General features: G+C 40.6%; 1 protein-coding gene across 2 annotated transcripts in view; it reads right to left on the bottom strand.

The window, feature by feature from the left end:
• Positions 1-522: 522 nt before the first annotated feature.
• LOC148032772 (uncharacterized) overlaps positions 523-16,880 on the bottom strand; it is a 115,683-nt gene continuing 99,325 nt past the window's right edge. Inside the window, exons 8-11 of one of the 2 annotated variants that reach the window (XM_087683439.1) lie at positions 2,080-2,147; positions 1,774-1,880; positions 1,342-1,429; positions 523-1,267 (exon numbers count right to left, since the gene is read on the bottom strand). In XM_087683439.1, coding sequence (XP_087539565.1) covers positions 821-1,267; positions 1,342-1,429; positions 1,774-1,880; positions 2,080-2,147 — 710 coding nt within the window. In that variant the 3' untranslated portion in view covers positions 523-820. The remainder of the gene's footprint in view (positions 1,268-1,341; positions 1,430-1,773; positions 1,881-2,079; positions 2,148-16,880) is intronic. The other variant, XM_087683440.1, reaches the window with a different exon arrangement.

Below are 16,880 nucleotides of genomic sequence, written 5' to 3'. Positions count from 1 at the left end.
AGAGAGAGAGAGAGAGAGAGAGAGAGATTGAATGATAAGGACACACACACACACACATATAAACGAGTAATAAAAAAGGACAAACCTATACATGAAAGATAAGTAAAAATGCTGTGACCATTCACCGTGTAGCTTATACAAACCCTGGTTCCTAAAAACAAGTGTTTTTGCTATTTCTTTATCAAAGCATGATTGACATGCCTTATTAATAATCATGTCTTCCCCTAAGAGCCAGGAGTGCTTTTAGTATTTCAAAGCATGCACTGCATTCTTTATTAATAAGACTTCCTTGCTAAAAGCAAGGGCAAGAGCTGCTTTTCTTTTATCAAGAGATTGAGATGTTTAATACTTGAGCTCGGACAAGCAATTTCTGGGAAAAACCAATCCCAAAATTCCAACTTTTTAGACATTAACCTCGACTGGAGTTAACTAGGACCAATTTTTCAGTGCATTGTAATAGTGTATGACCTAAGGGGGAAAGCTAATAAATTCATGGGACACTTATTTACTTGAGTTCAGATATCTGGTTAACTGTTAGTACTAAGTATGATAACAGTGATAGCTGGCACCTCACGTGCAAAACTAACTAGTGTAATTACAGTGATGTAATCCTAGTACAAAAACGTGGGCACCTTCAAGCCCTTGGCACACATGCCTGGCCAAACATTTCAATGGGATATTGACAAGATACAATAGTGCAAGGCGTTATCTTTTTGCCCCTCACCTTACAAAAGAATTAGGTACCATAGCTACAAGATATAAGGAACTTGGAGCACCAATTATGGCCCAATGGGTAAACCGCGAAGCTTTTCACTGATCATCAATCCAATTGCATCTCTGTATCACCTTTCTGATCTGCAAGAGCATTCAGTTGATCTGGCTTGATCTTATTATTTTCACCTTGTTGGGATGAAGTGCTTTGTTCCTCACTTGTACCCGGGTTCTGTTGTACCAAAGTGCTTGTATTCCTGACATAAGACAGTGATCGGACAGGACGAGTTGGTAAGATGGGCCTGGTTGCATTTGATAATGTAGTGTTTGGAGTGGCACCAGTTGCTGCAGTATCACGCTTCCACTGTAGACTCGGGAAGTTGCCATAGGGCCTTGGCATGCTAGGGAATCTTGGTAATACGTACGGTGAGCCTCTCAAAAACCTGCCCCTTATAGGAAGACGCAGAGCTAGAGGAATAGGCCGCCGTATTAGGGCTGGACGAAGAAGAGGACTTGTTTCCTGAATTGCCTGAATAGCTTCATTCTTTCTGACCACCTGCAAAAAGAGGGCACAATCATTTTATTTATCATTAAGTAGCATAGATGTTTTCTTGTAAGGCAGATGCTGACCTTCAGGATTCTGGAGTAGAAAGAAGATTCATTCAAACCCAAAGCCTTATCTGCTGCATCTTTTGTTTTGAATTCGATATATGCAGATCTGCAACACATCAAAGCGATCTATGAGAGAGAAATAATGCATAGAGACTACCAGCTTGATCTCTATAATATGATATGCAACACCCAAATGACCAGAACAGTTATTTCAATCTTTTTTAATCATCCTATGGTCTTGAATTTGAAGCATTGTACAAAGCTCTTGCTTGGTTTTTACCGCCTTGATATGCTCATGTTGACTAGACGTGAGCTCAAGGAGTGCTGCAGGAAGTGTTTTATCAAGGAACAACCAGATGGGGGGACAAAACCCCACAGACAATACATATTTCATTTGACAAGTTCAAGGGGCAGAAAGGGAAATCAACCCAGTCCTATCAAGCCACGTACCCTTTTGGGAGTCCTGTGGCCCCATCAGTAAGCATAACTATTCTGCTGATATCACCACATGGTGCAAAATGAGCCATCACTGACTCTTTGGTGACAGCAAAATGAATCTGCCAATAATACAAAGGTCAGTTAGAACACACCAATTACATCCAAGAAGTGTGATCAAGTTCGGGAAACAATAGATACCCTTATTCTCACAACCAGATGTGCCTGTCAGAAGCTTGCTTTCCAATGTCATTGGACTCTATTAGTAAGTAAATATAGGATCCTGACACGTCTTTAAGTTTTTCATAATACACAACGTACATTAGTAACAAACACAGTTCGAGTGACTGCATCATCCTGAGACTTCCGACCTTGCTTCGCACCTGAAACTGAGCAGCAGTATTAGATACCAAGAATTAGTACTTTCAAACACAAACCTTCTAAAGCTACACCAATAATTCGAAAGAAAATGCAGGTCAGCAAAAAGAAGCACAAACATGGCATGTGCAACAAAATTGTGCCAGTAATTTAAATCTCTAACCAAAGTCAGATGTCTATAATATTATACATCAAACTACAAAATGATTTATTGCCATAGTTAGTAGGCATTTTTACATCTTCCACAAACATATGCTGTATGTTGGGGTGCGAGTCCTTGTGATTGTAGACAGCCATGTCAACTTTAGGTATGAGGAGAGTTCAATGCAGCATCGTCTAAAGGCATAGTCACAGGGAAAGGCCATTCTTTGGGCTTAGGAACATTAAGGATCGTAGCTTCTTCCCAACCCATGTGACTTTAAAGAAATAGAGAACAGTAAATAATGCCCATTCCTCATCCTGTCCCATGCAACTACGCCCTAGAGGTGACATTCACCAGACCTACAATGTGTGTCCTTGCTGTCTTACACATCTGCCATGATCCTAGTCTCCAGTGGCAGGGGTGCATGTGGTGGGTGGGTGGGTTTTTTTTGGGGGGGAGGGGGGTGTGTTGTTTAGGGGGAGGTATCATGTTTTCCAAGTACAATAAAGAAACCATAATCTAGGAGGAAACATCTAGCTAGGAAAGAACAAATAATTGGAAGAACTAGAAAATACTAGGGATCTAATACAATGTGGAACTCATATGATATGTTGGAGAAGAAAAAAGGAGGACTATGTATCATCCCATGCCATCTCTCATAGGCCTATCCAACATGGATAAGCTAAAGCATTGAGGTTGGGCTGCTCAATGGTATGCCACTATCATTTGTGTCCTCCAATGGTGCCTCAAGTGGAGGTGTGGATGGGCCGATTGTGTGCACACTTTGAATCTCTTGATGCTTCTATCTAAGGTGACTCCCTATGGTAGAACCACATGATGATTTCAAGTGTGCTCTAAAGTGTTGTAGCTACAGCTCTAAAAAAGTCAATCAAGATGTGCTGTTCTGTATTCCTGAGATGCCTCCCTCAAAAGTATAGGAGATGCTCTCTATGTCAAAAAGTTGCTTCAAGAGAAGTCCAAGGTAGCACTGATCTTGGAAGTTCATCACTAGATAGTGGTCCAAATCCCTCTTAGAATAGATAGCACAAGTGCCCTTTAATCTCATAGTGCCAACACTCAGTGCCCCTTTGCAATGCTAGTTGTCTCGATGACTCTACACTTTAGAGCACGTCTAGAGTATCTTTGTCTCGAAAGGCTCTAAAGCTTGTGCATAAAAATCGTTGTCAGGAAATGGGCTTTAGGTCTGAAACTAGTTGAGATCTGATCTACAAGTTAGTGAATGGAAACTAACAGCACACACACTATTCACTTCGGCAAAGAAAAAAAATGACACAAAAATTTTGAGAGTCAGAGCGCTCTTGCACAATAGACAGCACCAGATCAGCCCTCAAGGCGAGCTCCCCCTCACAATATTTCTTTAATATTGAGGATGAGCCTTTACACGAACCACTTGTGACTTTCCCATGTGATCAACGTGACTATCACAGACCAGCACTCTTTTTACTAATGATTCCTTGCATGCGTGGCTTTTCAATGGACCAAATTCATTCCAATTGCTATATCCTCAGTTACTCTCACCAACCTTGACCAATGAGATTTAAATTTGTCTCAATTATACACTCAAACTAGTGTTTCTTCAAGCATACAAGGCTGCAATCACTCCAATTTCGACCAATGTGACTTTCACAAATGCATCCATGGTCTATCATTGCTGCCGCACAACAAGCAATAAGGAAATCATACGGATTTGAGTCCGAGACTGATCCAATTCATCCAATGAGGCCTCAAATTGTCCAACAATCTTAGAGCTTTGCCCTAACCAATGCATCTTCAATTCACTATCCAATTCAAGTAATTTAGACCTGTAAACCTGCGGTCCATAAACCCTAATCTCTTGCATGCATTTGCCCTAAGATTTGATACTGAATTTAATGCTTTTAGTGGCTGGAAAATCAGAGCTGCATGTCTGAATATATTTTTCCTGATGTCTGCCCTGAATCTTCAATGATTTGACAACCCAAAACAGGGGGAAACTTGGGGGTTTTGCTGGAATGACTTGAACAAGCAATTTCACACCCGCAAATGACAGATTTCTGCAAATCCTATCCACTGATCTACTCTAAAGAGTAAACCCAAATTCAGATCTATCGTAAAACAGGGCTTACACAGCCCTAGAGAGAGAAAGGAGAAGAAAAAGATCAACTCCCGGCTGTCCAACACCTCAAAATCACTGCAAAACACTCTCCTCTTGCTGTTCATAACAAAAGATCAACAAGCATGCATCTCCTTTTGTTGCTACACCTCTCCAAACTTGGGCTGCTCCAAAAAATGCGAGTGCAAGAGAGCCCCAAATAGTCAAGATCAAATTACTCTTATCCTATTGCATGCAATTCAGCCCTGCTGTGGATCACCAAATTTCACCTAATCCCATAGTAACAGAAAACAGCCCAAATGGGCCCCCAATACAACTAAATGCCATTCCTGCCAAAATCTGGCCCAAAATGCATTTTGGCTGGGAAGGACATTTCTATCACAGTGTTGTGATGCAAAAGCATATGACTAGATTGATTGAAAACAATGAAAATGGCATGCATGCAAGCGCACGTGTGTGTGTGTGTGTGTGTGTGTGTGTGTGTGTGTGAGAGAGAGAGAGAGAGAGAGAGAGAGAGAGAGAGAGAGGAAATTTGAAGACTGCAATGTGCTTGGTTCCTTTGAGATCGCCCTCCTTAATGAAGAAATCTGAAGAAAGTCTAGTGGTGAAAGCAGTGGCTTAGCTTACCATGTAAGAGGCAAGTTTGAAAAGAGGGGTAATGCAGCCAATAAAGGCAAAAGCAAGGGCAAACAGCAGGATGTCACATGCTATCAGTGTGAGCGTAAAGGGCATAAAAAGGCCGATTGTCGGTACTTCAAGAGAGAGTAAGAAAGAAAGAAATAGCAAGGTAAGAAAAAGAAGGATGATAAGAAAGATGATGACAGCTTCCTCAAAAGAAGTTGCAAAGGCAAATATTGCATCCAGTGTGGTTATTGAAGAGCTTTCTAACACGGGAGAGGTACTTGTTGCAGCCTCATGCACTGATGTAAACGTTATGGCAGCAGCAAGTGATATGCACATCACCAAAAAGGATGTAATTGATGCTTTACTTTCAGCTCATGATGGATTGTCACAGTCATGGATAGTGGACAACGGTGCCTCTTTTCATGTTACCCCCTCTTTGGAGTCATTTTCTGAATACACTGCAAGTTGCCTAGGCAAGGTTTACTTGGGGTAATAACTATGCATGTGAGATAGATGGTGTTGGCACCATTCACTTGCCCTTGAAAACGGCCAAGAGCTGATTTTGCAAGATGTCAAATTTGTACCTGGCATAAAGAAAAGTCTACTATCAGTTGGGCAGCTTGATGCTAGAGGGTATTTTACTACCTTTGGTGGTGGATCTTGGAAGGTCCATAAGAAATCTATGCTGATTGTTAAAGGCAGCAAAAGGGGGACTTTATATTACTTACATTGTAAAGCATTACCTCGCAAGTTCTTGGATGTGGCTAAAGTCCATTCACGGATGGAGCTTTGGCACAAAATACTTGGTCATATAAGCCAGAAAGGCCTTCAGGTTCTCTCCTCTTTAGGGAGACTTGATGTAAAAGGCTGTGGTCTCAAATTTTTTAATGATTGGTTATATGGAAAACATGTGAAGTCTCCTTGTTACTCTGGTGTCGTTAAGAAGTCTAATGCTCTTGACTTAGTACACTTTGATGTGTGCACTATGTCTCTTAATTCGTATGGGGGTGTACGGTACTTTGTTACTTTCATAGATGATTTCAGTAGAAAGTCATGGATACATGTACTTAAGAGCAAAAAGGAAGTGTTGGATGGTTTTAAAAAGTTTCGTGCTGTTGTTACCACACAGAAAGGGCTTAAGTTGAAAGCCATAAGAACAGATAATGGGGGTGAATATGTCTCAAATGAATTTAACAAGTTTTGTGAGATGCATGGCATTAAAAGGGAGTTAACATCCCCTTATAATCCTGCATCAAATGGCATGACTGAAAGATATAATCGCACACTTTGTGAGAGAGTCAAATGCATGCTGTCCACAACTAATCTCCTGTAGCAATTTTGGGGAGAGGCTCTTAAAATTGCAGTTCAAGTATGCAATCGCTCTCCCAATCGTGCATTGGAAAATGGCATTCTTGAAGAGGTTTGGTCTGGCAAAACTGCTTCATATGACCATTTGTGTGTCTTTGGTTGTGATGCTTTTGTGCATATACCTGTAGAACAAAGGACCAAACTAGACATGAAATCCATCAAGGGCATCTTTATGGGATATGGAGATGAGGGAGAGATGGGATATAGAGTTTGGCTTCCTCAAGGTAGGAAGATAGTACGCAACGTAGTATTTAATGAGACAAAGTTGCTGAAAAATGCTACACATGGTGATCTTGATAGAAAGAATATCAAATTTCAGTATGAATAACCAACCATTCAGTAGCCATTAGCTGAAAGTTCTATCCTTTTTATGCTGAAAATGAGCAAGAACCTATTGTGCTACAGCCAGAAGATCATGGACAGCAAGTAGATGCAGAAGATGAAATAGGACAGCAAAAAGAACATGCTGCAAATAGATTACAGTAGCAAGAAAATGCAGAAAATCAGCCACCAGGTGATGGTAAGCACATTCCTCAGGATGTAGGCCCACTACTTAATAATATAGATCATTGGGTAAGAAGGTCTACACGTATCAGAAGGCAGCCACAGAGGTCTCAGCCATCTTCTGATTGCATTTTGTTGACTGATGAGGGTGAGCCTCTGACATTTAAAGAAGCACAGCCATGTGAAAACAAGAGAAAGTGGAAGCTTGCTATGCAAGAAGAGATGAAGTCTCTATATACAAATAACACATGGGAGCTTGTACCTTTGCCCAAGGATAGAAAAGCTATTCCTAATAAATGGGTTTACAAAGTGAAATGTATGGATGGGAAGCCCAAGTACAAGGCATGGTTGGTTGCAAAGGGCTTTACACAGAAGGAAGGCATAGACTTCCAGGAGGTATTTTCACCAGTGGTGAGATGACTATGCTCTGTATTTTGTTTGCTCTCACTGCATCCTTGGATTTAGAGTTGGATCAGATGGATGTGAAGACTGCTTTTCTTCATGGTGACTTGGATGAAGAGCTATATATGAAGCAGTCAGAAGGATTTGCTAGTCTAGGAAAAGAGTATTTGGTTTGTAAGCTGAAACACAGCTTATATGGGCTGAAACAAGACAATGGTACAAAAAATTTGATACCTTTATGCTCAACCATGGGTTTAAACGCAATCATGCAGATCACTGCTTATACACTAAAAAGGCTGATGATGGAAGCCTTATTGTGCTGGTTTTATATGTGGATGATATGCTGATTGCAGGGCAACATAAGAGTACTTTGCATGCTCTTAAAAGGCAGCTGAGTTCAGCCTTCTCCATGAAAGATTTGGGGGCAGCTGAACACATTGTGGGTATACATGTTAAAAGAGATAGAGGGCAGCGTTTGTTATTTCTCTCACACGACAAGTACATCAACAAAGTACTTGACAAGTTTAATATGGCTGATGCTAAGCCTCTTGGTGTGCCTTTAGTACCACATACAAAGCTTAGCAAAGCTGATTGCCCTAAGGATGATGCAGTTGCTAGTGCCATGAAGGATATACCTTATGCATCAGCTTGTGGATCTTTGATGTAGGCCATGGTTGCAACTCACCCTGACATTTCTCATGCAGTGGGAGTTGTTAGTAGATTCATGTCTAACCCTGCCAAGCCACATTGGGAAGTAGTGAAATGTATCTTTAGATACTTGAAAGGTACACAAGAAAAGTGTATATGCTATGGAAAGGGTACACTAGAGTTGTAGGGATTTTGTGATTCGGACATGGCAAGAAATCTCGACACTAGGAAATCTACCAGTGGATATGTTTTTACTTTGGCTGGTGGGGCTATCTCTTGGTGTTCAAGATTACAGAAAATTGTGGCACTGAGTACTACAGAAGCTGAATATATTTCACCCACAGAAGCTTCTAAGAAAGCTATTTGGCTTGGCTGTCTGGTCAAGGATTTTGGTCTTTCTTCACGTACTCTAGTGCTTGGTTGTGATAGCCAGAGTGCAGTATGTCTGGCTAAGAATGCCATGTTCCATGCACGTACCAAACACATAGATGTTCGGTACCATTTCATTCGACAGGTCTTGGATGATGGTCTTGTCACACCGACTAAGGTCAAAACCCAAGATAACCGTGCACATGTTCTCACTAAGTGTCTTACAAAGGCTCAATATGAGTATTGCATTCGTTTAGTGGGAGTTGGTTAGCTTAAAGGTACCACTTCAGGCCTTTAAGTGGAAGGTTGTTGGATATGAAGTCCCTTCGTCTTTGTATATATAGTCATACGGGTGTGAACACACTTATATTGTACCCTACATATAAATACATTCTTTCATTCTTTGTGTACCATCACAATCTGGTACACCTATCTCTACATTTACTCTATCTAACTCTTAACTCTGCTGCTCTCGCCTCAATCTCGCACTTCATTTGCGAGTGTCTCAGCTCCATTCGCGAGTGTCTCTGCGCCATCTTTGACCATCAAATTGGCATTAGGTACCATTAAACGCCACTTTTCTAGTGTCACCAACTGACACTTATGGCCAAACAAATAACCTAGGCCAACAACTGGTACCAAATACCACCAAGTACTTATGCAACATAACTTATAGTAACTTTTACCTTTGACATCCTGTGATTTTCTTAGATCTCGGACTCGTAAATTTACTATAACCCCAGTTACACCTCACATGTGCAACATTTACTTAACCATGTGATTAAAAAGTAATCCACATGTTAAGTGAGGTTTCAAAAATATATGTCCTCATGACAAGTGCAAGTTAATTATTTCACAATGAGAGACCTAGGACCCCAAAATATCAATTGGTGCCAAAGGCAAAAGTTGTAATAAGTTATGCTTCACAAGTATTAGGTGCTACTCGGTGTTAGATTTTTTGCCTAGATCAATTTATTGGCCACTAATCATTGATATCAATGGTGATATTAGAGACTAGGTATTAATTAATTAATTAATGCTGGTCTAAGGACTAATAACTCCTCAAGAATACTAAGAAGCCAAATCGGCCTAGCTAATTAAATTATTGGATAGTGGATTTTTTTGGGAACACTAGAATAATTATTTATTTGATTTTTAAAATTAATATTCGAAATATTAATTTAATAATCTAGATAATTTTGAAAAATAAAATAACAAGGCAGTCAATAAAACTTACCCATACAAGTGGAAAAAACGTTTTTGGGACTTGAGGAAAGTCTATTTCAACCATTGTGAGAGAAAAGGATACTACTACAGAGCAAGGAGATGTTGATGACGTGATTTGCAGCCACCAAGGACCAATCCTACTTTAAGTGATAGCAATTTGGAGCCCTCTAGGTGCGGGTGACAACAACCCAAGGTTTTTCTAGTACATGTGACAACATACAAGAGGGGACATCAGCCTTTCGTGTGATCCTAAGTGACAGCTTCCATGGCTATTTGAGCAACGCAACAACACTTTTTCAGTATTTTGAGATGAAACTCTGAAATTTCTCTCCACAACATTCTCTCTCATCCTATACTATGTCTCAAGTTATCTCAACAAAAAATCATTTAAGTCATTAGAGGTGGAGATATTGGAAAATTTCGACTACAAACCCTAATTTATAGTAAAATTAAAGTCTATTCAATCCCCTGACATAACCCAAAGCATCAATGAGGACACAAAATCAAGCAAAAAATGATGGAAGCCCCAAAGACCAAGACAAAGATGGAAACCGAATGTTCAACTCATAACAAATACAAAAGAATGATCAATCCCATATAGCTGCCCAGCTATAAATAGCTAAATATCTCTACGTTTGTCAACAACTGTAGAGAAGTGCCATGAATGCAATCGGCCAGCTAAATCTGGCTGACCAGCCCAAACTGAAGATGAAAATGTTGACGTGGCACTCCTAGATAGATCATTATCATCAAAGGTTGCAAAATCGCTACTAAGGCAAGGAAAAGTGGCTGCCCATGTAGTATGAACACACTTGACATTGACAGAGAAAGAAATGCCAACAAAACTTAGTGGAAGTAAGAGTCAAAGCTGCAATGTCTTTGCCAAACTCTAACGGAGCTCGCAACCAGGAGATGACGGACTAACAAAATAAAATGGCACATTAACACCCCCTCTCATATTCTAGCAGTGTATGAAGACCCAACAATCTCATATGATGAAGTATAGAAGCCTATGGAAGAGGCTTTCGTTAAGAGATCCATTGCATTGTCCTCCATGGGATAGTAGGCCAACGCTAACTTAGAATCCACGATCCACTCTCAAACGAAGTGGTATTGAACCTTTATGTGCTTCATTTGACCATGAAATGCAAGGTTCTTACCAAAGCTAAGGCACATTGATTATCCATGCGCAACCGAGTGGATCTTATTTGTGAAAAGTCAATCTTCGCCAATGAGCGACAGAGCCAAATTGTCTCTTTCAAATGTGAACACCCGTCAGTGGGTGTGATACTTAGTACCTTGTGCTTTCATCCATTCTCACATAGTAAATGTGATCTTCCAACACTCTTCTCTCTTGATGTTCACTTGTTCACTGTGAGTGTGTGCGAGTGTGCATGTTATGTTAAACCCTAACCCAATATTGGTATCATAGCATATCTTTCAGCCATTGCCATCACCACCTAAGCCACCATTGAGCCCTACAATTGGCTTCTCCTCCTTACTCATCTATCTCGTCTTGTGTGCTCATGGCTCACCTCAACAATGCCAGGTCCTCATGCTATGCATGTTGGTTTAGCTGCCCCAAACGAAGTCAACAAGCCCAACAGCTGATACAACAGTCCATTTACACCTCACTTGGCCCATGTCACATTAGACCTGCCAACACACCGGGTGCTCTTTATGCGCACTTGGCCCAACACATCCATCTCACCCCAAGAGCTCCGACTATCCAACCAACAAACACCTTCAAATATGCTACGTTACACAACAGTCCGACAAATGCCTTCAGCTTTGCTAAGTCACGCTGCCTCTCAGGCATCGTTTTAATATGCACGTGTTGCATTGCTACTCAAGAGTTAATCAAGCCAATAAAATATCAAAATATTTATATTCTCCAAGTCTTAATCAGCATTCAGCCCTTTAAATTGCTCATGTTTGCACGTAATGCCCCTGTGAAGCACAAAATTTGGGCATTTTGCAACAATTCCAAACTTCCCCCATATTTATGCTCTCTCAGCCTTAACCAACATTCAACCTTTTAAATTGCTCATATTCACGTGCAATGCCCTTGTGAAGCACAAAAATTCGGCATTTTGACACAAATCCAAATTTCTTTTAGAATTTTGTGGCTTTTGCATGAAAATCGTGAACTTTTGCCTGAATTTTGTGGCTTTTGCCTGAAAACCAACATTGAGGCCAATCATATCTTCTACATTGAATTTGCACACATTGAAGCCTTTTCAACTGAAAACTTTCATTCATGCCATCAATTTTTCAAAAAATTGGGAGTCTCTGGTCTTTTCTTTGCTTTATTTTTGTACTACAATTGCATTTATACTTTGGACAACAGTTGGTTACAAAGAAACCAGAAATTTCAACAAACAATGGCTAAGAAAAATGATTTGCTCAAAATGTTTGCGGACTCAAACAAATTAGATGGCACTAATTATCCCAGGTGGGCATACATGATGAAGTATATACTTGCTAATGCTTACACATTTGATGCATTTGTATCACTATTGTTGCAAGAAGAGCAATCAAGGCTCAATCACTCTAAAATAAGTATTGCATTTAAACTCCTTAAGCACCAAGGATAATGATGCTAAGAAAAAGAGATGCAACTATTGTAGGTTGAAGGGGCATGTTCTTCAAGAATGTAGAAAGAGTGGCAAGTGAAAAAAAGAAACAATCAAGCATGAGTATTACTCAAAATTCAGCAAATGCAAAGAACATTGGTCAATCTTATGCCTTTGATGTGTGTTGTTCGTATGATCCTTCTTCACATGAGCATGGGCTTTCAATTTCTGAAAATTGCACCACAAGGTATTTTAACAATGGCACTTCTAAGCATATAAAGTCCTTTTGTGACTTGTTTGTATCATACGACTAGGCCCCGAAGTTCCTGAGATTCAAGCACTTGTTGCATGAAGTTTGACCAAGTGGTGAAATTTGACCCATTAAAACGAGTCTTAGCCGTGAAGATATTATTGGCCATTGCAACAAGACTGGTAGTGATAAGAGAGAGAGGTGTGTAATGGGGATAGGATTGATAGAGTGGAGAAGTAAAGTACACTTGAAAAGAAATCCCAAAGTGCCTTCTATGCATACGAGAAGTGTACACGTAGTTCCAAATGTAGACATGGCGGGATTGGGTATGAGCATGGTAACCATATGAGGAGCCCACGGTGAAAAGATAGACATGAGGAGCACAGGATGGAAAACCATGTGTAGGAGTGATCCATGTAGTGATAGATTAGGCACGAAGATCAAGACAATCAATAGATACGCGCAACAAGAGACAAAGAGAGTTAGATAGAGCAGAGCCGAGAGTGAGCCCGTTTTTAGGTACAATGGCGAGAGAATCCCTTTAGGTTTTTAGATAGATATATATCTGTAAGTACAAGTGATAAGGGTTTGTTCACACCCGAGCACATTTAAAGGCACAAGGCCTTTATTCCCAACAACCTCCCACCTAAAGGCAATGCGCCTGAAGAGGAGAAAAGAATCAGCTAAGTCTAGGTATCTACAAAGCTGAAATACATATATCTATCCAACTCCCATCATCTGTCGGCAATAAGCAAACCTCTCTCTTCGTCAAGTATGAAAAGTACGGTACGGTACGATAAAATACGGTACTAAATGGTACCTTAAGATAGAACAAATGTTTAAAGTCTAAATAGCAATGCTATTGGAGTATATAAGATGAATACTTGAGGGTAACACACCAAAACCTCTATGGCATATACCACATGCGCAACATGCACTACAACTTATAAATACATACGTAGGAGTGGATACATCATACATGAATGATCATACAAATAAGAGGCATGTATGCTTGAGAGAGAAGATTGAGAGAGAGAGAGAGAGAGAGAGAGAGAGAGTGAGTGAGTGAGTGAGAGAGAGAGAGAGATGAAATGACATGAGATGCTTTATTAACGCCTACAATACGCTAAAATTACTTGTGAGACCAACAGTTACCAAACAAACCACCAAAGGTTTTGGTAAAAGATTTATGAATTTTGTTATGGTTTTGTTTGGCATTGCTAAGGCTAAAGTAGCTACCGATGGTACATTCACTAATTCGTGTACTCTCAGAAGGTACATTAGGCCAAGCTATCCTTTGGCCTAGTTTTATTAGCAATGTGTACTAATGCTTTGGGTTGGGTGGTGCAAAATGAGCTGTGAACAAAGGTAAAATCAATAGGCTTAAGCTACTTGATGATTCTGAAATGGTGCTGAATTTATTTATTGATGACACTAATATATTGTGAAAAATGATGGGACATCAATTAGAAACGTTTGGAACTGCTTGAATACCTTATGTATGGTCTTTGGCTCTAGGATAAATCATAACAAAACATGTATGAGGAGTCTAATCAAGCTTCCAACCCCTTTCTTGGTCGATCGATCAAGGATACAAAATCACCACCACCACCACCATAACAACAACAGTCAACAACCCTTGTTTTTTGGTACAAATTCGTATGGTGCGGTACGATACGAACCATATAGTACAAACCAGTTCGTACTACGTACGAGTGCAACTATGGGTTGTGCTCCGGGAAGAAATCTTTTGGACAACAAAATGTGCCCCCTATACAACAGCAAATACCTGCAGTAAATGAACTTGCAAATGTAGAAAAAATAACGTTGGAAATTATCAGCCAGCTATTGCCCATGATAATGAGTCACTACATGTGCAGGAACAGCCAGGACAGCAAGCTGTTAATTCTGATTTGCAGGTTGAAATGCCAGGATAGCATGCTGAAAATTGAAATTTGCAAGAACAGCTAGAAACAATGATCATTGGCTTAGGAGATCGTCTAGGGCTACTAGACAACCTAATAGATTTGTTCGTGGTGCAAACAATGTGGCTGATTATGTCATGTTGGCAGACTATGGTGAACTGTCTTGCTTCAAGGAAGCAATCGACAGACAGGACAGCAAGAAATGGTATAAAGCCATATTGTCAGAAATGGAATCTCTTGCTAAAAATGGCACTTGGGACTTGGTGCAGTTGCCTAAAGGGCAGAAAACACTTCCATGCAAATGGGTTTACAAGATGAAGGTCACTTTTGGTTCCTCACCAAAGTACAAAGCAAGATTGAGGTACAAGCAGGAACATGGAATTGACTTTGATGAGATCTTCTCTCCTGTAGTCAAGATGACTACCTTGAGAACCATTTTGGGCTTGGTTGCGGTTGAAGATATGAAGCTCATACAAATGGATGTAAAGACTGCATTCTTACATGGTGATCTGCATGAAGACATATATGTGCAGCAACCTGAAGGGTTTGCGGAAAAAGGGAAAAAGAATATGGTATGTAAACTCAAACGAAGTTTATATGGGCTAAAACAAGCACCGAGAGAATGGTATCATAAGTTTGATACATTTATGCAGTCTCAAGGTTTTCATAGAAGTCAAGTGAATCACTGCTTGTACACCAAAAAGGCAACAAATGGCAGCTTGATCATCTTGGTTTTGTATGTTGATGACATGGTGACTGCTAGTAGGGATACTCATGCCCTGGACTCACTGAAGCAAAGTCTTCATGGCAGCTTTGACATAAAGGATGTAGGTGATGCAAATCACACTCTTGGCATGGGAATACTCAAAGATAGGTCAAAAGGATTACTCTATCTATCTTAGCAGGAGTATATCTCCAAGGTTTTGCAGCGTCTCAATATGGAAGGGGAAAAAACAATTGGGATTCCATTGCCTCCATATGTGAAACTTAGTGCAAAGCACAACACTACATCTGATGATGAGAAGGCTGAAATGGCCAAGATACCATATGCTTCAACTGTTGGCAGTTTGATGTATGCTATGGTTGCTACACGCCTTGACATTGCCTTTGCAGTAGGAGTGGTTAGCAAATACATGGCAAACCCAGGTAAAAAGCATTGGGAAGCAGTGAAAGGTATTATGAGATACCTCAAAGACACAAAGGAGTTGTACATCTGCTTTCGAAAGCAGAAAGCATCTGTTGTTGGCTTTACGGATGCAGACTATGCTGGTCATGCAGATTGTAGAAAGTCCACTTCTGGGTATGTGTTTACCTTCACAAGAGGAGCAATCTCTTGGATCTCTAGGCTACAAAAGTGTATTGCATTGTTTACTACAGAGGCAGAGTATGTGGCTGTCATTGAGGCATGCAAGGAGGCTTTATGGCTTTCAAGTCTAGTGGGAGAGCTTGGATTTACAGAGTTATCTATTCTCCATTGTGATAGCCAGAGTCTATGATGCTAGCACGGAATCCCATCTTTCATGAAAAGATGAAGCACATATAGGTGAAGTACCACTTCATTAGAGATATACTTGACAGCAAGAGCACTGAGCTTGTTAAAGTGCATACAAATGATAATCCTAGAGACCTTCTCACGAAGAGTCTTCCAGCAAAGTGGTTTGCTCATTGACGATAGATGATGGGAGTTGGATAGATATATGTATTTTAGCTTTGTACAAACCTAGACTTAGCTGATTTTTTTCTCCTCTTAAGGCACACTGCCTTAAGGTGGAAGGTTGTTGGGAATAAAGGCCCTCGTGCCTTTAAATGTGCTCAGGTGTGAACACACCCTTAGTACTTGTACTTTCATATATATATCTATCTAAAAACCTAAAGTGGTACACTCATCATTGTACCCACAAATCATGCACACTCTCTACTCTGCTCTCTCTCACTCTCTGTCTCACTACTGCTAACAAACACTGACTGTCTCCATCTTCGTGCCTCCCGGTCACTACATGATACTCATTGAAAGAGCATTGGCTCTGATACCATGTGATAATATGCTAGGGTTTGCATTGAGCAAACACAAACACTCAATCAGTGACAAGCAAAACTCAAACCCTAAGCACAGAACGCAAAACACAAAATGCAAGCACACACACAAAAAGAAGAAACTCTGAAGTAAATGAATATAAGAGTATACAAAATGCCCAAGGGCAGAGCAATGGAGTGTCAGAGAGAGACATCCACCAGAGACCGATCCCAAGTGCTACAATCATCAATTGGAGTGACAGAAGGCAAGGAAAATACCAAACACTCACCATTACAAAGTCAAGAGACTGAGGCCATTGCAATGATGGCACCCGTGGAGGGTGGTGACAGCAAGAAGCTGCAAACGCGGCAATGGAGGAGCCACCAGGAGTATGGAGAAGCATGCCAGCTGCTGCCATGTGAAGGGAGGGGCCAATCATTAGCAGCAAAAGGTCACCTAATAAAAGGAGGGGCTGCCATCTGACAACAAGGATTGTGGTGTCCAAAGCGTAAGCGACAAGAGGAGCCGGCAATGAAAAATATGCCAAATACAGCTGGAGGGAGGGCGCTACACAATGGGCGA

The sequence above is a fragment of the Lygodium microphyllum genome, chromosome 8, assembly GCF_053477565.2.
Source record: "Lygodium microphyllum isolate KBCC chromosome 8, Lygodium_microphyllum_v1.1.10, whole genome shotgun sequence".
NCBI lineage: Eukaryota > Viridiplantae > Streptophyta > Polypodiopsida > Schizaeales > Lygodiaceae > Lygodium > Lygodium microphyllum.
This window is presented reverse-complemented; position numbering and strand designations above follow the sequence as displayed.